The sequence below is a fragment of the Sorex fumeus genome, unplaced genomic scaffold (assembly GCF_029834395.1).
Source record: "Sorex fumeus unplaced genomic scaffold, SorFum_2.1 ptg000007l, whole genome shotgun sequence".
Classification (NCBI taxonomy): domain Eukaryota; kingdom Metazoa; phylum Chordata; class Mammalia; order Eulipotyphla; family Soricidae; genus Sorex; species Sorex fumeus.
This window is the reverse complement of record NW_026606064.1, coordinates 8,578,715-8,600,343: the sequence shown is the minus strand read 5'-3', so window position 1 is coordinate 8,600,343 and position 21,629 is coordinate 8,578,715. Positions and strand designations below refer to the sequence as shown.

Sequence of the window (21,629 nt, the reverse complement as noted above, 5' to 3'; positions counted from 1 at the left end):
TCAGTTGCCCTTAGTTCCTAGTACCCCAAAAGCAGAGTCCTGATGAAGGGACTGCATGGACCCAGGGCAAACTGTGAGCTACCCTAGTATTGAAATAGGACAGGCCAAGTGCCATAATACTAAGAGCATGGTCATGGACTAATTCTGGCATGATCCAAAAAGAAACAACTGGACAAGGACCCTGCTTAGGATTAGGAAGGACTCATCTGCCCTGAGCACTGTAGTCTGGAGTCTATAGCAAGATGTCCCAGGAGAGCCACCCTATTAGCTTAATGTATGTCTGACTGTGTCCATACAAAAAGACTAATATTATTAAGAAGTAGAATTAAATTAAATGTTTACCAAGAGTATCTCGCCCGCACGGCAAAGCCTGGCAAGCTACCCGTGACATATTTGATATGCCAAACACAGTAACAAGTCTCACAATATTACTGGACCCGCTCAAGCAAATCGATGAACAAAGGGAGGACAGTGACAGTGACTATTTAAACCATTTAAACTAAATGGTTGCTGGACTTTTACTCCAAACCGCGTGGCCGCTTATGCGGCCACGGGACATCTTCGTATATATAAAGAGATCAATGGAAAGTAAATCATCCAACGTTTCTCCCTGAAAATCAGGCTTAACTCTTTTACAAACCACAACACCCAATAGGAGAGAGAGAACAAAAGGGAATACCCTGCCACAGAGGCAGGGTGGGATGCGGGGGATGGGGGGTGGGAGGGATGCTGGGATCCGTGGTGGTGGGAAATGGGCACTGGTGGAAGGGATGGGTATTCAAAATAAATTAATTAATTTAAAAAATGGGCTGGAGCGATAGCACAGCGGGTAGGGCGTTCGCCTTACAAGCGGCCAACATGGCCGACCCGAGTTCGATTCCTCCACCCCTCTCGGAGAGCCCGGCAAGCTACCGAGAGTATTCGATATGCCAGACACAGTAACAACAAAAGTCTCCAATGGAGACGTTACTGGGCCCGCTCGAGCAAATTGATGATCAACGGGAGGGCCTTTACCTTAAAAAAATGGTTGCTGGACTAAGGAAAGGAGAAACACACCCCTTGATGGTATTTCTTCCTTGAGCAGATCTCCTAGCAGGAGATCTTTGTCTTAGAAGAGCTTCGCTCAGAAGGAAGGGCTTTCACATGTTGATTGTGATACCTGACCTAGGTGGAGTTGCTACCCCCAATGTTTGGAGGAGGTCTAGACTAGGCTGCAAGACTGGACACAGGAAGACGAGCCTGGGGAATGAAAGGAATCCAGGAGTTGGGTGAGACTGGAAGGAGGCAGAGGGAGACAAGATTAGAATAAACTGGACCTGACTCCCCAGCCAGCTTGGAGGCCCTGTTCCCTCCTTCATGCATCTGTTGGCGGCTGCTCAAGACCACTGAACGCTTGTGACAGGGGGAGAGAGCCCACACCGTTTGCTTGTTTAGTTTGTGATCACACAGGGGAATATCAAATGCCCAATGGCAATAGAACCAAAGAGCAGGAGAACTGGTCTTCAGTAGGAAGCCTGGCACTGGGGCAGGGGTGCGAGGGGGAGGGGGGGAAGATAGGGAAGAGGGCACTAGGACAGTGAGGGAGGGGGAAAAGTGTCTGCCACTGAGGCAGAGAGGGGGCTACAGCAGAAAAACTGGGGGCATTGGTGGAGAGTAGTGGGCACTGGTGAAGGAATCAGTGTTGAAGCAATGTACACCTAAAACCCAATCCTAAATGTCTTTGTAAGTCTATGAAGAGAAAAAGAAAACGCGATTCTTTGTGCCAGGGTGAGGATGATGGCTGAGTGAGTGGCTCTGAAGTTGACCCTGACTTCCGCCGGGCCTTGGTGGCACTGGCGACAGGCCCCTGTGCACAGCACTCCAGCCAGTAGGCTTCAGCTTGATGGGAAGGTGTATGGGACCAGCAGCGTGCCTGTGATTCATTGTCCCCATCAAATGCTACCAAACAGGACGTTCTCTGTTTCCAGCACGTTGGAGCTGTGGCCTCTCTCGTGACTCCCGAACGTAGAGACGTGTCTCCTGTGCCTCCAGAGTCCCTCCAAATTTCCCCTGCAATATGTGTCTCGGATTTATTTTTTTGAGGGGGGTGGGAACAATACCCAGAGGTGATCAGGAAACACTCCCAGCTCAGTGCTCAGGGTTTGTGCCCAGTGGTGTTCACAGTACCAAGCAGTGCAGGGGCTCCATCCCTGCCTCCTCCTGCAAGCACACACTACTGGAGCGCTCTCTCTCTCTCTCTCTCTCTCTCTCTCTCTCTCTCTCTCTCTCTCTCTCTCTCTCTGTCCAGCCCTGAGACACACGTGTTTGCTCCTTCCTTCCTGCAATAACTATTAATGACTACACACCGGGCATTGAGCTAGGGCTTTAGTTACGTCTGAAGATTCCTTGATTTCAGGACATCAGTAGGGTGGGGGGATTGGGGGCTGTGGCATGCTAGTTGGTTGTTTTTCCCCTTTTCAGAATGTTATTTTTATTAACGCACCGTGAATTCCAAAGTTATATTAGTTGGCTTTTTGACATGCAGTGTTCCATCACCAGTTGCACCACCAGTGTTCCCAGGTACCCTCTCCTCCCCCCACCTTCCGTCTGAGCCCCAGCCTGTCACCTTAACAGGCACATCCAGTGTGGTTGGCTCCGTGGTTGGGATATTTGGCCCTGTTGTTCGTTAACACCCCGATGTACCAGGGTGCCTTTGCCCCCGCACCCATTGCTTCTCGTCTGTCTCTTCTCCTTTCCCCTTCACTCTGTTTTTTTCCTTCCCCTCCCTCTACACTGGGGCCAAGGGTGATCTAAGCATCCCCCTGCATACTTGTGTATTTTGGGGAGGAGGCAGGGTGTGGCAGGGGGCAGTTGGGTCTCACATGGGGTCACTCTTGTCAGTGCTTTGGGGACCAAATGTGATACTAGGAATCGAAACAAGGTCAGCCACATGCAAGACAAGTCCTTTAACCCCTGTATGATCTCTCTGGGCAGGACATCAAGTTTTAACAAGTTAGTAATTATAAAATAATACCATTTGTTGAGCCCTTTGCTAACTTTTGGGAGAAGTATCCTATATAAATTATCTTGTTTCATTTTTTTTTTACCATAATCCCCTTAAGTCAGTGCTGTGGTTATTCCCATTTCTGAGATGAGGAAACCAGGGTTCAAAGAAATGATGTAACTTGTTTGACGCAGCCAGGTGGGAAGTAGTTGAGGCAGGTTTTGAAGCCGGGTGGTCCAGTGCCACGGTCTGGGCTCTGTACGTCTCTGTGAGTTGCATGGAAAGCCGACCCGGGGCCCGGTAGCTCGGAGGGCTGAGCCCGTGCATGAGAGCCAGGGTCAGGCCCAGCACCGCCAGGAGCAGAGTCAGGTACAGAGTCAGGCATATGGCCTGGCCTGGTGTGGCCCCCCAAAAAGCTAAAAGTAACCCAAATTAAACTCGGCCAGTCATCTGTCCTGAGCAGTCCCATCATTAAAAGTCCAGTGGGGGCTGGAGCGATAGCACAGCAGGGAGGGCGTTTGCCTTGCACGCGGCCAACCCAGGTTTGATTCCCAGCATCCCATATGGTCCCCTGAGTACCGCCAGGAGTAATTCCTGAGTGCAGAGCCAGGAGTAACCCCTGTGCATTGCCAGGTGTGACCCAAAAAGAAAGAAAAAAATTGGAAGAAAAAAAAAAAAGTCCAGCGGGATCCCACCCATGGGAAAGGAACTCACAGCACTTTTGGGATCAGACCAGCTTTGGTCTCGGGCTTTGCTCTGTCGACCAAGGGCAACTAGCCACACTCTTTGTTTCTGCATTCCCCTGGGGAGTGTAGTCCAGTGCTCTAACTCCTGCAACTGTGGCAGTGGGTACTTTCACTATCCCCACCATTCAGATGGAGAAACAGGACGGCAGTGGGAAGGTCAAGCATTGTGCCATGGGCCATAGAGCTTCTGGGGAGCCACTCGGTATAACCCTAAGAGCCGTGCTCTGGGTGGAAAGAGAGCACTTGCCCTGCACGCGGCCAACTCTGGTTCAATCCCTACATGGGCCCTCAAGGTCACTTCCACCTAGAGTGACCCCTGAGCACAGAGCTAGGAATAAGTCCTGAGCACCAACACACACACACACACACACACACACACACACACACACTAATAAAGCCATGTTAGAGCTCTCAAGGTTAAAGCACTTGCCCTGCACGCGGCCAACTCTGGTTCAGTCCCCACATGGGCCCTCAAGGTCACTTCCACCTAGAGTGACCCCTGAGCAAAGAGCTAGAAATAAGTCCTGAACATCAACACACACACACCGCGCTAATAAAGCCATGTTAGAGCTCCCAGGGGTCTCCTCTGGAGATGCTAGGACCAAGGAGGGGACTCACTCTGGTTCAGGACTGGACAAGACTCAGAATCAGAACACTAACAAGCCTAACCCCGCTCAGGAGCAGCACTCTCGGGGGGATGGCACAGCGGGCAGGGCGCTTGCCTTGCATAGAGGCAGCCTGGGATCGATCCCCAGCAGCACATACATCCCCCAAGACACCTCTAGAGGTGATCCCTCCGCACAGAGCCAGGAGTGAGCCCTGCCCTACACACCGCCTTGTGTGGCCCCAAACTCAAGGAGCAGCAGGCTCCGGGAACACGTTCCCGCTGTGAGTTTGGCCCTGCCTTGGCTTAGCTCTCTTAACTCCTTCCGGGGCCTGCTGGCAATGTTCTCCTAATTGGGGGGATTTCTTTAGTGCAGGCACCTGCTGGTATACTTCCCCGCCTGCACCTGCCAGGATACAGAGGGCTGGCAGGTGGGCGGGGTGGGGAGGAAGGGGGAAGGGCACCGGCACAGGTGCCACTCCCTGTGGCCCAGGGCTGGAGCTGCAGTCTTTCCTGTTGACAGTAATTAGAACCTTTGAGAGAAAGAGAGAAAGAAAGAAGAGAGAAAGAGAAAAAGAGAGAAGGGAGAAAGAGAAAGAGAGAAAGAGAGAAGGGAGAAGGGAGAAAGAGAGAAAGAGAGAAAGGGAGAAGGGAAAAAGAGAGAAAGAGAAGGGAGGAAGGGAGGAAGGAAGGAAGGAAGGAAGGAAGGAAGGAAGGAAGGAAGGAAGGAAGGAAGGAAACCCCCCAATCCACTTGAATTATCCCCTTGATCCAGTTCACCTGGCCTTCCTTGGTGAAATCAAGCACTTAAGCCTTTACACCTTGAAGCTGATAAGAGCCTTAGTTGGCTTTTTGCGCATGCACCATCTGAGTTTGGGGGTCATCTGCGAAATGGGGGAAACAGTGGTGAACATGGACTGAGTTACCACAGGAACGGTGAGCAGTGCAGGGCCCTGTGCCCCATGACCATTACGGGGGATGCATTAGCCTTGTTAGAGTTATCTGTCTGGCCCCCTTCATTGCCTCCCTGCCAGGGATGGTACAGGAGGAAGCCGGGTCTCCTTCCTGTCCCCCTGACCCTGGACCCTTCCAGACTCCCTCTCCAAATAAGTCCTCTGTCTACAGCTGTGAACCAAACCTGCGTGCCAAGGTTCTTCTGAAGGTGACAGAAGTGAGTTCGCTCCCTGAGCCCAGAACTTGGGGGCCCTTTCATCACGGTAGTTCCCGAAGTACCAGGGGAGGGCCTAGAAGAAGGGCCTTTGAGCTCTTGAAGCCTCTGAAACTCCGACTTGTCTCTGTAATCCTCGGTACGCAGCAGAAGAGGCACCTGATAATATTAACCATGCAGAAACGAACACTGCAGAAGAGTACTTTAGACCAGGTTTGGCTTGGGCCGCCTGATGGAGACTTTTCCAGGCAGAGCATTCCCGAGTGTTTAAAAATGGAAACTCGGCAAGAAATACCTTCCTTTCCGCTCCTGTTTTTGCCCCCAGGGTTTCGAGCAAGACCAAAATAACTCTCATTGTTAAATATTATTATGTTCTAGACATTCGGCTAAGTAGTTGTATAGACACCCTCTCTTTTCATCTTGGCTCCAGCCCTGAAAGCTAGTTACCAGCAGTCCCCCTTTAGAGATGAGAAGCTGAGATTTCAAGCAATTGAGCAATTTGCCCCAAGTTGCGTAGCTGGTAAATTACAGAGCTCAGCTCCGAGCCCGGGGGGGGGGGGGGGGGGGGGGGGGGGGGGGGGGGGGGGGGGGGCCGCGAGTGAACTTGCTCTCCCATTTGCTCGGAAATGTTCTGATTTGGGAGCAAGTCTTCCTGTCCATTCTCCCAGAGACCCTGCCCAGCCAAGGAGTGACCAGCACAGCTGGGGCCTCATGCTTGAAGCCACCACCCAGATTTAGCCTCGGTTCTGCTCGGACAGAGCCCAGCCACATCGCCCCAGGTTCCACAGTGGGAGCTGTTTGCCGGGCCCCGCTGGCCCCCTCGTGCCTCTCTGGATCTGTCTTCCTTGCATTGGGAGAAATCCCATTCCGGAAGTGGTGACATGGGTATTCTGTGTTTCAGAGGGATTCTGTATTTCCATGAGCCTCTGGTTGCCTTAGAGAAATGCAGGATTCTTTTTCTTTTTGGGTCACATGTAGCAATACTCAGGGGTTACTTCTGGCTCTGGACTCAGGAATCACTCCTGGCAGTGCTCAGGGGGGGACCATATGGGATGCTGGGAATCGAACCTGGGTTGGCCGCATGGAAGACAAACGCCCTACCCACTGTGCTTTCGCTCCAGCCCCAGGATGATTTTTGTAACTCATTCTTCTGTCCCTGGAAAGTAGTTGAAATCCATGAGTTAAGAGTAACCCCAGGACCAGCCAGGTCTGGAGATGCAGAGACTGAGGTGGGCCTCCGGGGCATCACACCAACGTCCCTGGCTCTGCACTCAGGAATCACTCCTGGCGGTGCTCAGAGGACCATATGGGATGCTGGGAATTGAACCCAGGTCAGCCGCATGCAAGGCAAATGCCTTACCTGCTGAGCTATCACTCCAGCCCCACCTCCTTCCCTCTCTTGTCTCCTCATTTTCTTTTACCCGCTTCCCTTTCCTGAGGATATCTGCTCGGCAGCAGGGGAGGCTAAATAGGAAATCTGTGAGACTTTGATGCTTCCCCACTCCAAGAATAGTATCAGATATATTCCTCCAAAGCTGAGCCTAGAAAACTGCTAATGCAAAGGTAAGTTTCTTGGGGCTGGAGTGATAGCACAGCGGGTAGGGCCTTTGCCTGGCATGCAGCCAACCCGGGTTGGATTCCCAGCATCCCATATGGTCCCCCAAGCACCGCCAGGAGTAACCCCTGAGCATCTCTTTGTGTGACCCAAAACCATATAGCTAGATGTAATTTTTAATAAATTAGATTTTATAGAGAAGGGAGCACCAAATAAAAGGTGTTGGGAGGATCCTCTGCTGAAAGTAGACTATAAACCAAACATGATTGCCATTCAATGCCTCTTCTGCAAACCACAGTACTCAAAAGGAGAGAGAGAACAAAAGGGAATGCCCTGCCACAGAGGCAGGGTGGGACGGGGAGATGGGGTTAGGAGGGATACTGGGATTCGTGGTGGTGGAAAATGGGCACTGGTAGAGGGATGGGTACTTGATCATTGTATAATTGAAACCCAAGTACAAAAATTTGTAAGTCTACAACTGTACCTCATGGTGTTTCACTAATAAAAGTTAAAAATTAATTAAATTTAAATTTTAAAACAACCTCCGAGGGGCTGGAGCAATAGCACAGCAGGTAGGGCGTTTGCCTTGCACACAGCCAACCCGGGTTCGATTCCCAGCATCCCATATGGTCCCCTGAGCACCGCCAGGAATAATTCCTGAGTACAAAGCCAGGAGTAACCCCTGTGTATTGCCAGGTATGACCCAAAAAGAAAAAAGAAAAAAAAGATGTTTCTTTTATTGCCTTCTGGAAATCGCTTCCCACTGCCACCTCTGTAGGGAATCTGGGGTGAGAATGCAGTTGGGACCATGCTTGGGGCCAGAGAGATGACTCAACAGGCTGAACACAGGCTTGCATGCAGGAGACCCTGGTTCTGTCCCCAGCACAGTCTCCTGAGCACCACCAGGAGCAGGCCCTGAACAATAAGCCAGGAGTCGAAGCCCCCCAAACATGGATAAATGTGACCTCCCCCAAAAAAGTGGGTACACGTTCCATTCAGTGCCTTTTCTCTCTCGTCTCGGCCTCCCCTGCCCTCAGTCTGAGTCAGTGCGATTCCATGTGGCTGCGTCACTCTTTTCCTTAAAGAACAAAACCTCCCCGCAGCCTCTTCCCGAGGGGAGGGACGCACACGCCTCGTGGTGGCAGACGGAGGCCAGGAACCCCATTCCCGCCCTGTGACCTCCACTCATGCAGCTCCATGCCTCTGCTGGCCCTGGCGGGCCATGTGGCCAGTCCATTTCCCGGCCCCCACCTTGAATTGGGCTTTGATGAAAATATAGTAAGAACCCAGGCCTGTCCCTGGGGCTTTGGGTTTTCTTGGGTCTTGGAAGAGCATCAACCAAACTAGCAGGGGCAGGAGAGATCTGGATTCCTGTGGCTTGGGCTAACTTAGACCCGAAGAACCCAAGGGCCTGTGATCATCCCTTCCCTCCCCGCGTGTGGCCGTGCCCTCTGGATCCCCTCCTCGCACTCACTGCCCCGTGAGGGAGGCTTTCGGGCAGCCGGCCCCCACTCCCCATCACAGACCCTCCCACCTTTGAGGCGCTTCAGCATTTGGGATCCTGCCCCGCTGATCTTTTGGTGTTAGCACAAGTGGCAGCAAAATCAACTTTTCAGGCATCCTGGTACATTGTTCTTTCCTTGGAATCCTCTAAAACCTCCCCAAGAGGGCTGGAGCGATAGCACAGCGGGCAGGGTGCTTGCCTTGTACGCGGCCAACCCTGGGTTGGATCCCCAGCATGCCATATGGTCCCCCGAGCATCGCCAGGAGTGATCTGTGAGCACAGAGCCAGGAGTAACCCATGTGCATCACTGGGTGTGAACAGAAACAGACTAAATCACCCCAAGAGTTGCCTCTCTGGGTTTCTGCTGAGCCACATGCTCCCCTCCCCGTTCGCTTCTCAAGCGCCCACCGCTCCTGCAACCCAGAATCATTCTGTTGCCTTGACGGTCTGGCTGGGATTCCTAGAACAGGATGACCAGGCTTGTGTGCAGGAGCCAGCCTGTGCTCAGCTGGGGGACAGAGGAATAAGGTCTGAGGGGTACTCGGCTGGTGGGTTCTTTGCTGGATTTTGTGGGACTGGGTTTATCTAGGCGTGGTGTCCACATAGTCCACGACTAGTCTTGGGCACATGTTGAAGACTGTCACTCCGGTTCCTTCCCTGCGCTGCTTCCCTATTCCTCAGTGACCCCCGGAAGCGATCCCTGAGGGCCAGGAGCAGCTACTGAGTACTGAGACGAGGGTGGAAATCCATGAAGTGGGTCCTAGGTGGGGTGGCTCCTTGAACCAGCATCTGCCTTGCAAGACTGAGGCCGTGCTTTTGAGCCTGGGCTCAACCCCAGGTGCAAAGAGTCATCCTGGGAGCCTTCTTTTCCGCATCCCGCATCCCGGGCACTGCAACCCAGCCGGCATCGTGATTAAGTGTTCACGTGCTGCAGCTGAAGTGTATGAGCCCGGGACATCGCAAAGAGCTGTGAACAGGAAGGAACGGAAAACAGCAAATAAACAGAAGAGCAGGGGAAACGGTCCGAGCAGGTGCAAGAGTTTGATTCCCCAACACCGCAGGTCTGCCCTGCTGTTTAAAAATTAACAGGAATAAAATGCAGTGAAGCAATCGCTCCCCTGGGCCAGCAGGCACCTAATGCATGCTTCTCCGTTGCCTCGCAGACCTGCTGACCATGAAGGAGTATCACTGTCTGCTGCAGCTGCTGTGCCCCGACTTCCCGCTGGAGCTCACGCAGAAGGCCGCCAGGTAGGCCCCGCCCTCCGGGGACGCGCAGCGGGGAGCCAGAAACCAAGGCAAACCCACCCTCCACCCTGCAGAAACTGGCATCTGGAAAGGGAGTTTCTCCGGGGCCTTGCCCCGAAATATAAGACTCGTGCTCTGCACGTCCAAAGGGAGCCTAATGAGCCTGTGGCTTCTGTGGGGAGCCTCGGGGTCTGCAGATAGAGCTGGGAGGGCTGTGCTGAGGAGCCGGCCACGGGCGGCGGGAAGCCCGGGAGGAGCTTCTGAGAAGGGGCAAGCGTTGGCAGCAAGGGATGTGGAAGGGGCCAGAGGCTGGAGACGGGAGAGGCATAAAGCTAGGGGTCCCCCGGGGAGGGGAGATGATACTTGTTGTGCTAAAAGGGTTTTCGAGGTTCATCCAGAACCAGGAAAACTTGGCAGACAGATTTGTCTTGGGTTTCACTGTCATTCATGGTTTGGTTGTTGTTTTTTTTTTAAGCAAATGAAATAGTTGGATTATGGCTCTGTTCACTGTTATTCACGGAACACAAAACTCAATCTAAGGAGAGTGGAGCCAGTGCAGCGGGTGAGGTGTTTGCCTCGCACGTGGCCGACCCAGGTTCAATCCCCCAGCACAGCCGTGTGGGTCCTTGAGCAGGAGTAAGCCCTGAGCACAGCCAGGTGTAACCAAAAAAAGAAAAGAACACCTTGAACTAAGGCAGCAAACGAAAGTATAACCAAAATCTTGTTTGCAAAAGATGCCAGAACACAATTTTCCCTAAAATATTCATGTTGGGCTGGAGCGATAGCACAGCGGGTAGGGCATTTGCCTTGCACGCAGCCAACCTGGGTTTGATCCCCGGCATCCCATATGGTCCCCCGAGCACTGCCAGGAGTAATGCCTGGGTGCAGAGTCAGGAATAACCCCTGAGCATCGCTGGGTGTGACCCAAAAAGTAAAAAAAAAAAAAAATTAAAATATTCATGTTGCTGTACTTTTATTGGGGGGCCCCACCTGCAGTGCTCAGGGCTGACTCCCGGCTCAGGACTCAACTCCCCTTGGGGCTCGGAGGGGTCCGAACCCCGGGCCGGGGATTCAGCTATGATCAGCCACTTGTAAAGCGCATTCCTCCCTCCCTGTCCTCTCCCCTCTCTCAGGCGATTCATATCATTCTACATCTGTCCAGGTTGACAACACCAAGGGTGTGACCCTACTCCAGTGGTGGCCTTGGCGGGGGGTGGGAGGTGGCATTCTCTGCCACTAGGTTCATCCATAGGTTTTTTTCCCTCAATGGTATTTGGCGGTGATGCTTCCCAGTCCAGGTGCCCACCAGGATCTCACACTCAGCTGCAGGGCTCTGAGCCCGTGCCCTGGGCTTTGGCTTTCCTGGGCATCCCAAACTGGGGAGCCCCTGGTTCCCCACGGGCCGATAGGGCTGCGAACAGCCTCATCTACAGGCTGCCCCTGAGCTTGCTCTGCGACCCCATCCACACATCGACTCTAATAGTGTCACTCTGTGTTGCCTCCGGTCCTGGAAGGAGCTGAACTCCCCAGACACCCTCCACCCGCCGCAGCCACTGCCCCGCACCCAGAGGCGGTTGTCAGGTTCTGCTCCAAGGTGCTGCACAGCTTGTGGAGAAGGGACAGGAGCTTTGAGCCAAAACAACCTGTCTTATCATTATGGACAGTAGGGTCCTCCCCCCCCGGCCATAGCTAGGAGCTGACCCTCTGCTCACCCCCTGGAGATGTTAGGAACTCCAGAGGCCAGAGAGAAGATGGGGGTTAAGGCACTTGCTTGCATGAGCTAACCCTGGTTCCAACCCCAGCGGCAAATATCCCGCAGTTCGATTCCTCCACCCCTCTCAGAGAGCCCAGCAAGCTACCGAGAATATCTCGCCCGCACGGCAAAGCCTGGCAAGCTACCCGTGACGTATTCGATATGCCAAACACAGAAACAACAAAGTCTCACAATGGAGACGTTACTGGGCCCACTCGAGCAAATCAATGAACAAAGGGAGGACAGTGCTACAGTGCTACATCCCGCAAATATCCACCCCCACCTGAACATGCTCAGGGTTACTCCTGAGCCCAGAGCTAAGAGAAAGCCCTGAGCATCCCAGGTGTGACCCCAAATCAACCAGCATCCCCAATTTTTTTTAATAATTAAAAAGAAACTTTGACCAGCTTAGCCAGTTCACAGCCAGAACACACCGAAGCCACATGGGGGTGGCTGGCACAAGCCAAGGCCTGGCATCACCCCGGAGAGAGTGGCAGCAAAGTTGGCCATGAATCCAGAACCCGGGGCAGTGGGGTTTTCTCCGTGTGTGGGTACATCAGCCTCCTGGTGCCACCCCCCCCCATGCCATTCTTCCTGCTGGACCAGGGAACTCTGCCCACAAAGTGTGCCCGCTCCTTCCCTCAACCATAGAGGGATTCTCTTGGTCCTGAAGGCCTGGCGCCCGCTTCCCCACACAGGCCCGGGCTCCTGATGCCTGGCTGCGGGGCAGGGAGCGACGGGCCGGGCGCTGGGCCTGCTGGAGTCAGTGCCCGGGGTCTGGGCACAGCCTGCAGCCTGCGATGAGGCGTGCAGGAAGGAATGTCAGCCACAGCAGCTGGGCTGCCGAGCCCCTGGGCCACGGCCTGCCCACATGCCCTGCCCGCCCGCCCGCTGGGGGCCGCAGCCTGCAGCCAGGCCCCGGGGCAGCAGGTGTGAGCCGGGCCCAGGCAGGGAAGGTGCCAGCATGTTCTGGATAGCACCAGAGAGCCCCTCCCTCACTAGTCCTCCAGCTGCCAGAGTCGGAATGTCATTCTGTCCCCCAGTAGTTACCAGAGCCTCTCACTGCCCATGCTCCCTGCCATCCTCCAGACCATCCCCCTTGTCCATCCCCCTTGTCCATCCCCCTTGTCTATCCCCCATGTCCATCCCCCATGTCCATCCCCCATGTCCATCCCCCATGTCCATCCCCCATGTCCATCCCCCATGTCCATCCTCCATTCCAGACTTCTCCAGAGTGGAAATAAACAAGCAAAGAAACAGACAACAAGCAAGATACATATTCACAGGAGAACTTGGACTTGAAGAACAAGCCGAGAGTCTTTTTTATTATTTATCTTGTCCTTGGGCCACACCCAGCAATGCTCAGGGCTGACTCCTGGCTCAGGAATCACCCTAGTGTGCTCAAGGGACCATCTGGCACGCTGGGGATCAAACCCGGGTCCCCGGCCCAATTAACTTGAAAGTCTTAGCTTTTGCTCAGCCCTGTGTCCAGGTTTGTGAAATGGAAATAGTGATCGTAACACACACACACACGGTACTGGGAAGATTTCCAGCACAACCCAAAAAATGCAAATTGCTTAGCACGTTGTAGACTTTTTTTTTTAAGTAATAGTTTCTTGCTGTTGAAATAATAGTGTTGGCTTTATTATTACCAGACTTTTTCAAAATAAGTGAGGTTTCTGGATTCCCTAAGGCAGATATTTCTGGGCTTTCTTCCTTGCCTAAGACAGAAAATACAACAAAGAGTAAACGAGCAAAATGCTCGGGAGCAGCCTGCAGGCTCGGCCAGTCTCCTACCCCCAGCTGAGCCCAGAAACCAGCACACAGGACCCCGGGAAGCTGAAGCGGAGGCACTAACACAGCTGTTCTCGGCCCTGAGTGTGTCAGAGTCACCTGCAGCACCAACTCGTTGGCGGTGTTTGCTTTGTTTTGCCCAACAGTTGCTCAAGGGGCCCTCCCAGCAGTGCTCAGGGACCTGTGATTACCAGGGAAGCAACCGTGACTTGGAAGGCAAGTTTGCTATCCCCAAGCTGCACCCCTGGCCAGGACTCAAGTCTCAGAGTGAGCCTCAGCTCCCCTGAAGTTGACCCTACAGCTGACTGCGCACACAGTGCAGAGGAGGGGCCAGCACGGTGCGGGGGAGGCGATCCGGGCAACCCTCGGCTTCTGATGCAGTCCCGTTCCGAACTGCCTAGGACCATGAAGCGTTTCTCCAAGCCTCAGTTTCTTCCTCTGTCGAATGGAAATAATGACGGCACCTACCTCAAAGGATAGATTTTAACATTGCAATGATGCAAGTGAAACACCCCTTACATAGCCCTTTATGAGCGACTTCTTGTTTTTCAAGGGGCCACACCTGGCTGGCTCAGGAGGTTGTGGAAGTGGAAGCAAGCATGCGCTCTACCACTTGCGGGTTTGTTTGTTGCTTTTTGGGTCACACCCAGCAATGTTCAGGGGTTACTCCTGGCTGTAGGCTCAGGGATTACTCCTGACAGTGCTTGGGGGACCATATGGGATGCCGGGGATTGAACCCAGGTCGGCCGCATGCAAGGCAAATGCCCTACCCGCTGTGCTATTGCTCTGGTCCCCACTTGTGCTCTTTACTCTGGCCTCAAGTAGTGCCTTTTTTTTTGGTGGAGGGAGGAAGTGGGTGCTCAGAGACTATGTCCACTGGGGCTAGGGGACTCTGCAGTGCAAGTCCACTAATCTCAGTACTGTCGCTCCAGTCCCAAATATTTTTTTTCAATACAATTGTGAGTTGAGGGGTGATGTTCCATTCCTACATTGCTTCAAATATTTGCAGGGCTTCTCCTCTCCCAGACCTCATGCCGTGCCCTAAGAACACAGCTTCAGGCTTTCTTGGGGTCATTTTGCAATGTCCCTGCCCTGCCCACCCCCATGGGGTAATGTTCCTGTCCCCAGAGCACAGCTCTCTCCTCCCTCCCCCCCATCCTTTTATTCAAGTGGATCCGCTGCGTGCCAGTTACATACTGGACATTGGGCCATGACAATGAGGGAAATGATGTCCAGGTACCCGGGACTTTACAGAGCCGCAGACAGCAGATCAATGGAGTGCAGGACTATAGCTCAAAGGAACCAAGCATGGGTGCACCCTGAGTTCAATCCCCCCACCCCCTGCACCCCTACCTCCAGGTGGGCGTGCACCAGAGAACAAGTTATCCACCATGTCACAGAGCCTCACATGCGCCCGCCCCCCCAGGGCTGCGAGGACCCAACAGGGAGGAGGGGGCTGGAGGGCTCCACTGAGGGGCTCTGGACCCAGCCCGGCTCTCTCTGTCACCCCCACCTGCCTCCTGACCTGACTCTGCTCCATACCCACCAGCAGAGCCGCCTTCATCTCTCCAGAGCCCCCACGAGCCCAGAGGCCTGGCTGGCCAGGAGCCCCTGGGCACCCATGCGGGAGCCCCATCCCCTGGGCAGCGGCTCCCCTGGCTCCGCTTCGGAGTGGGGTGGCAGGAAGGGGGTGCTGTGCTGGTTCCTGGCAGGAGAAAACCAGAGTGAGTGGATGACCTGTCCCCAAGGTCCCCAGGGCTAGACGAGCTCTCTGCCGTGGGACAGGCCGGAGTGTGGGGCAAAGTTGCTGTCTGTGGGCTACAGGTGGAAAGCATGGGGTTGTCCCGGCCGCAAACACAAATGGGCCTTTTCCTGCCGGTCAGCCAGTACCAGATGCCTAGAACTTTCCTGGGCCAAAGCAGGGGGCTGGCGAGGCTGAAAGCTTCCCCGCAGCCCCGCTCCACCCAGGGGCTCTCTCACACCCATGCCTGTGACCCATCTGTCCAGCCGTGAGCATGGTCAGAGTCCAAGGAAGTCTTCGCAGGTCCCGAGGCTTCCAGTGATGGCCAAGGCAAATAGCTCACAGGGCAGCGGCTGTAAGGGCCGAAGATACGGTGCAGATAAAACACCCAGCCAAGCCCCTGAATGCAGAGCCAGGAGTAAACCCTGAGCACAGCCGGTGTGGCCCCCAAACAAAACAGACCCTTCCCCAAAAGGTCTTAGGGTTTTTGGGGTTTTTTTGTTTTTTTGTTTTGCTTTTTGGGTCATACCCGACAATGCACAGGGGTTACTCCTGGCTTTGCACTCAGGAATTACTCCTGGTGGAGCTCAGGGGATCTTATGGGATGCTGGGAATCGAACCCACATCAGTTGCGTACAAAGCAAATGCCCTACCTGCTGTGCTATCGCTCCAGCCCCAGGGAAAGGTCTCAGGTGCAGACATGGGTCACAGGGCTGCAGCACGTGTCTTGCATGAGCAAGGCCCCGAGTTCAGTCTCGGGCACCACATGCCCCCTCCCCTGCAGCTGGCCCTAGTGACCCCCAACATCGAACCCTCAGATACACACCACCAAGCTAAGGCTCATGAGAGTAGACCCCCGGCCCCCCGCCAGCACCCCAGAAAACAACGGGACCTCCAGATAACTCAAAGGCTGGAGTGCACGCCACTTGGCATGCAGGAGACTGGCATCCATCCTGAAGCGCCCCAGGCAGTGACCCCCTCCCAGCCCCAGGGTCACTGCTGGGTGCCACCCAGAAATAGCAAAGCAAAGCCACACACCAGAAAACCATCTTCCTGCCCACAGTCCCTGGACAGAAGGAGGCCAGAGCGATAGCTGGAACGGGAGCCAGTGGTTATTGGTCCATCCCAAGAACCGGAAGGGGGCCTCAGTGTGTGTGTTGGGGGGGGGGGGTGAAGCAGGAGGGGGTTGAGAGAGATCGCAGGGCAGGGCAGTGGAGGGCGCCTGGGGGGTGTCTCCGGTTGTCAGCCCCCCGGCCCCTGAGCCAGCAGAGTGGAGAACGGGGCTGCTGACCAGCAAAGCTGAGGTCTACTTGGCCCATCAGGGCTGCCCAGTCAGAAAAACCTTGGGCCACAGTCGCTCTGGAAGCAAGGCCCTGCCGTGTTGACTTCCCAACCCAGGCTGTGGCCGCTCACCTCCAAGGACAGTGCCGGGCTCCTGGCTGGACACCGGACAGGCCGCCTGCCCGAGCCCAGCGTGGCTGGGAGGCCGGGGCGGGCAGGGGCTGGCTCCGGAGCAGGCTCAGCAGCAGGGACAGACACACTCTGGGTGAAGATTCTAGAAGGCATTGAACCCTTTCAAAGGGTAGCTTTTCCTGATCTCTGAGTCAGCCAAATAAAAACCTGAATCAGGGACTGAAGCGATAGCACAGCGGGGAGGGTGTTTGCCTTGCACGCAGCCAATCCAGGTTCGATTCCCAGCATCCCATATGGTCCCCTGAGCACCGCCAGGGGTAATTCCTGAGAGCAGAGCCAGGAGGAACCCCTGTGCATCGCTGGGTGTGACCCAAAAAAGCAAAAAAAAATAAAAAACACAGTGGGGACTTGAACGTGGCTGACCCAGGTTCGATTCCCAGCTTCCCATATGGTCCCTCAGCACTGCCAGAGAAATTCCTGAGTGCAGAGCCAGGAGTAACCCCTGTGCATCGCTGGGTGTGACCCAAAAAAAAAAAAAAAAAACCTGAAACCTGAAGGAAGAAAATGCACTGAGCCCTGCTGTCCCTGGGGGCCGGGGACTGGGAGTCTCTGCTAAGCCTCGGCCACCCCTCCCTCCATCCACATCTCAGAATCTGGGCTTCGAGCCCTTTCTGCCTGCCGGGGCTCTCCTGAGGCCGTGAGAAATGGGGTAACTGCCTGGTCTACCAGCCCTTGGTCTCACCAGCCGCTAGTGGAGGGATCAGAGCGCCCCCCTGTGGCCTTCCAGCAGCATCGCAGCTTCCCAGGCCTTGAAATTGTCCTGCTAAAATTTCCATGTTATGATAGGAAGACAACTTTTCTTCTTAAGGTAAGAAACAAGACCCTAAGAAAGGGTGAAAATAAAGGAGATAAATTAGCCACAGATACTAAAACTATTAGTACTTATAACCTGTGTCAGTCTTTAACAGAGAAGCAGTGTGAGAGGCCTGCATTAGCTCCGTGGCAAAGCGCCTGCCTCGGGAGCATGGGGCTGCGAGTTCAATGCCTGGCACCACTCATGGATGATGGGCACAGCCCTGGTAACTTTGCCACTTGGGATCCCCAGCATCACAGCTAAGTGTGGGCTGTGCAACAAGGAAATGGTGGTGAGGGGAGATGTATAGAAAGTTTAAATTTTCAAAGGGCCAGGGTGATAGGACAGCGGGTGGGCGTTTGCCTTGCATGCGGCTGACACGGGTTCGATTCTCAGCATCCCATATGGTCCCCCGAGCACCACCAGGAGTAATTCCTGAGTGCAAAAGCCAGGAGTAACACCTGTGCATCACTGGGTGTGACCCAAAAAGAAAAAAAAACAATTTTCAAAGGGCCAGAGCAATAGGACAGGAAGGGCATTTTCCTTGCACCCAACCTGGATTCCATCCCTGACATCATCTATGGTTCCCCGAGCCCACCAGGAGTCAGCCCACAGCATTACTGTCACTGTCCTCCCGTTGTTCATCGATTTGCTCGAGCGGGGTTTCCATTTTGAGACTTGTTACTGTGTTTGGCATATTGAATACGTCATGGGGAGCTTGCCAGGCTTTGCCGTGCAAGCGAGGTACTCTCGGTAGCTTGCCGGGCTCTCCAAGAGGGGCGGAGGAATCGAACCCGGCTCGGCTGGGCTGGCTGAGCACAAAGCAAATGCCCTACCACTGTGCTATCGCTCCAGCCCTGCCCACAGCATAACCACAAAAAAAAAAAAAATTTAAGAGGCACTTTAGGACACAGTTATGGAGTCACACCCACTCATTCTCCTGTCTTTTTTGTTGTTATTGTTTTGGGGGGAGTTGGTGGGGTATTTTGGTGTTTTATTGTTGTTGTTGTTTTTTTTTGTTTGGGGGCCACTCCCAGTTAATGCTCAGGGATTACTCCTGGCTCTTCCTCAAGAATCACTCCTGGCTGTGCTTGGGGGACCATATAGGGCTCTGGGGATCAAATCCAGACCAACTGCATGTATGGATACTCTGTACTATCACTCAGGCCGCTCACTCCCATGTCTTTGCCTGAAAAGGGAAATAGCAACGCCTTCCCCCAGCTCCATGGTGGGGGGGTTAGGCGGGGGCACACTGCAGGATGCCAGGCAGGAAGAGTCTGGCACAACGTACAAGGCCCTAGTTCAATCCCTGGCATGGCAAAAATAGAAAAGGTTTGAAAAATTAAAAAGTATGGTTGGAGAGACGTCACTGGCTGAATTCAGGCTTTGCATGCAGGTGGCCCTGGACCCATCCCAGCCTTCCAGACCTGCCAGGGGAGCGGCCCCTGAGCACCACTGGGTGTGACCCAAAAACCTAAGATATAAATAGTGAGCAAATAAATAATTTAAAAAGTTAAAGGAAAGAGAAGGGCATAAGGCCCACGACAAACGCAGCTCCCCCAGGCCCATGCTCTTGGTGCCCGCCTGGCACAGGGTGGGAGGGAGCAAGTGCCCGTCTGCTGCCCACCCCGACCTCTCCGCCGAGGCCTGAGCAGAGCTTGGACGTGGGCTCGTACCAGCCTCCCGAGAGGTGGGCCTCTGGCAGAGCGGCCCAAGCCAGGACAAACCAGGAGGTGTCCCCTGGTGGGAGGGATGCAGGGGGCAGTGGCCCGCACGGTGTGCCCCCGGAGATCTGCCCCCACCCCACCCCCATCCGCCATCTGTGCCCTAGACTGGAGGTGCCTGGAGCCGTTCTGGCCCTTGGTTGCTTATTCAATCCCAGCGCCCCTTGCCAAGCCCCCCTTAAGCCTCTTGGCTGTTCTTTTTGTCTTTTCTGATCAGCTGTATTTATTCTGAACTAAACGGTCCTCGCTGCGGGATGAAAGGGTTTTGCTGCTCTCGGGCCTGAAAGAAATCTTGGCTGCCTCGCAGCCCCGAGCCTGGCCCCCTCCTTCCTGCGCCCCACCCACTAGCTAGTGCCCCCCCCCCCAAGGCCAGGCAGGACCTGGCTGGTGTGCCCAGTGGTGGCGGGTGGCCGCAGCCCACTGATGGCGGGGCTGGTTGGGGGGGGCCTTGTCCTCTCTAATCCCTGCCACCCCCTCCCCTCAGGATCGTGCTCATGGACGACGCCATGGACTGCCTGATGTCCTTCTCCGATTTCCTCTTCGCCTTCCAGATCCAATTTTACTACTCAGGTGAGCGTCTTCTGGGGTCCCTGGTCCCTGGTGCTCCCCAAATCCAGCCTAGAGAGCTTCCCTCGGCCCCCTGGGGGCAGGGAGCCCAGCTTCCATACCCCTCCACACAACGCACAGCCCAAGAGAGACACAAATGCCCCGTTGGGTCAAAGGGAAAGAGTACATGCAGGCCTTGGGTCACTGTGCGTCACCACACAGGGTAAAGGCAGCCTTGACCAAACTCTCCCAGCATCCAGGCAGCAAACGGAGCACGTTTTTTTTCCTCTTTTTGGGTCACACCCCAAGATGCTCAGGGGTTACTCCTGGCTCTGCACTCAGGAATTACTCCTGGCAGTGCTCGGGGGACCATATGGGACACTGGGAATCGAACTCGGGTTGGCCACATGCTAGGCAAATGCCCTTCCCACTGTACTATTGCTCCAGCCCACAAACGGAGCACTTAATCCCCACAGCCACCCCACCACGGGCCCTTAGAGAAAGAAGCTCCAGGTCCTGGGAGGGGGGGCGGGGGAGCCCCAGCCGCAGCGCAGCCTGGCCCGGGGAACCCCTGACTTTGATCCCCCTTGGCCCTGGGTCCCAGCAGCACCTCACTGAGAGTCGTGATCACTGAACTGTGACCCCAGCCCTCACCCTGAAAGAAGGAGGCCCTCAGGGGCGAGTAGCCCAAGTCACACTGCCCAGGGGAGGTGCTGTCCCCAAAGCCAGCAGGCCCGACTTCTGCTACCTTGCTCCAGCTGGCTCATGTCCTTGGCCTTGACCCTTGCCCGGGTGGCCGACAGGCTAGAGGGGTGGACAGGGGGAGTGGTGGTACCTGGGGTCACTCCCAGGAATGGGGACCCAGCAGAGCCAGCCCGACAGCTGTGTGCCCAGGCCTGGCAGTGCAGGACATGGAACTCAGGGCATCTTCGTGCCCAGCAGGCGCGCCAACCCTTGGCGCCTCTCCCACGCGCCCCCAGCAGCAAGCAGCTATGCACTTACGAAGTCCCCGCGGGAGTGAGGTGGCACAGAAATAGACGGATAAACACCAGGACCCGGCAGGGCACACAGCGACATCAAATGCAGTGTTGGGTTTAGAAATTGCTGACCATGTTCCATAAACAAGCTTGTTTGAGACAGGCCTGCCAGTAAACACAGGCCCTCTGCGGAGCTGTGACCCAGCCTTCCCGCCAGCCGGGGCCTCCGCCAGCTCAGCCTGGACAGTGGCAGCACCGGGGGCTGGTCCGGCAGGGGCTGGAGTCGGTGTGCCGCCACCTGCTCCCCAAAGACCCCACCCAGAGCAGCCTCAGGGGAGCAGCTCTCCTCCTCATTGCCTCCCAGGGTCCCCTTCTCGTAGCTCCCACAAAGGGGACAGCAGCGTTCACACACCCTGTACCCGCACTGCACGCAGGGCTGCCGGGAACGTGACTGTGGCAGACAGCGTACGAGCTTTTTTATTTTCTTTCGTTTGGGGCTACACCTGGCCACGCTCCTGGCTCTGCACTTGGGAATTATTCCTGGCGGTACTTGGGGGACCATATGCCGGGGATCAAACCCGGGTCAGCCGCACGCAAGGCAAACGCCCTGTCTGCTGTGCTATTGCTCCGGCCGCCCGTGTGCGAGCTTTTGTGTGCACGCCTGCTCGCTTGCTCTCTCCCCAAACTCTCTCCTTTCTCTCTCTCTTCCATTCTCTCTCTCCTCTCTTCCTCTCCTCAACCCTCGCTCTTCCACTCCTCCTCCCTCCTTCCCTCTTGCTCTCTCTCCTTTCCTCTCTAATTTCCTCTCTCTTCTCTCTCTCTCTCTTCCCCTCCCTCCCTCCCTCCCTTCAGGCAGAGCTGGGCATTACTCCCAGCTCAGTGCTCAGGGAACTGTGGTGCTGGGGATCAAAACCCAGACCCGTTACGGGAGCTGACTGGGCCTTTGGAAGCACGTTTCCACCTAACGAGGAGATAGGTCATGTCTCCGGAAAGATGTCCCAGAACACCAAGGGTGGCACAGTG

General features: G+C 55.0%; 1 protein-coding gene across 2 annotated transcripts in view; it reads left to right on the top strand.

Annotated features, from left to right (window-relative positions):
• CSTPP1 (centriolar satellite-associated tubulin polyglutamylase complex regulator 1) overlaps positions 1-21,629 on the top strand; it is a 213,061-nt gene that overhangs the window by 188,698 nt on the left and 2,734 nt on the right. For both annotated transcript variants that reach the window (XM_056133378.1, XM_056133386.1), the window contains exons 4-5: positions 9,724-9,808; positions 19,568-19,653. In XM_056133378.1, coding sequence (XP_055989353.1) covers positions 9,724-9,808; positions 19,568-19,653 — 171 coding nt within the window. The remainder of the gene's footprint in view (positions 1-9,723; positions 9,809-19,567; positions 19,654-21,629) is intronic.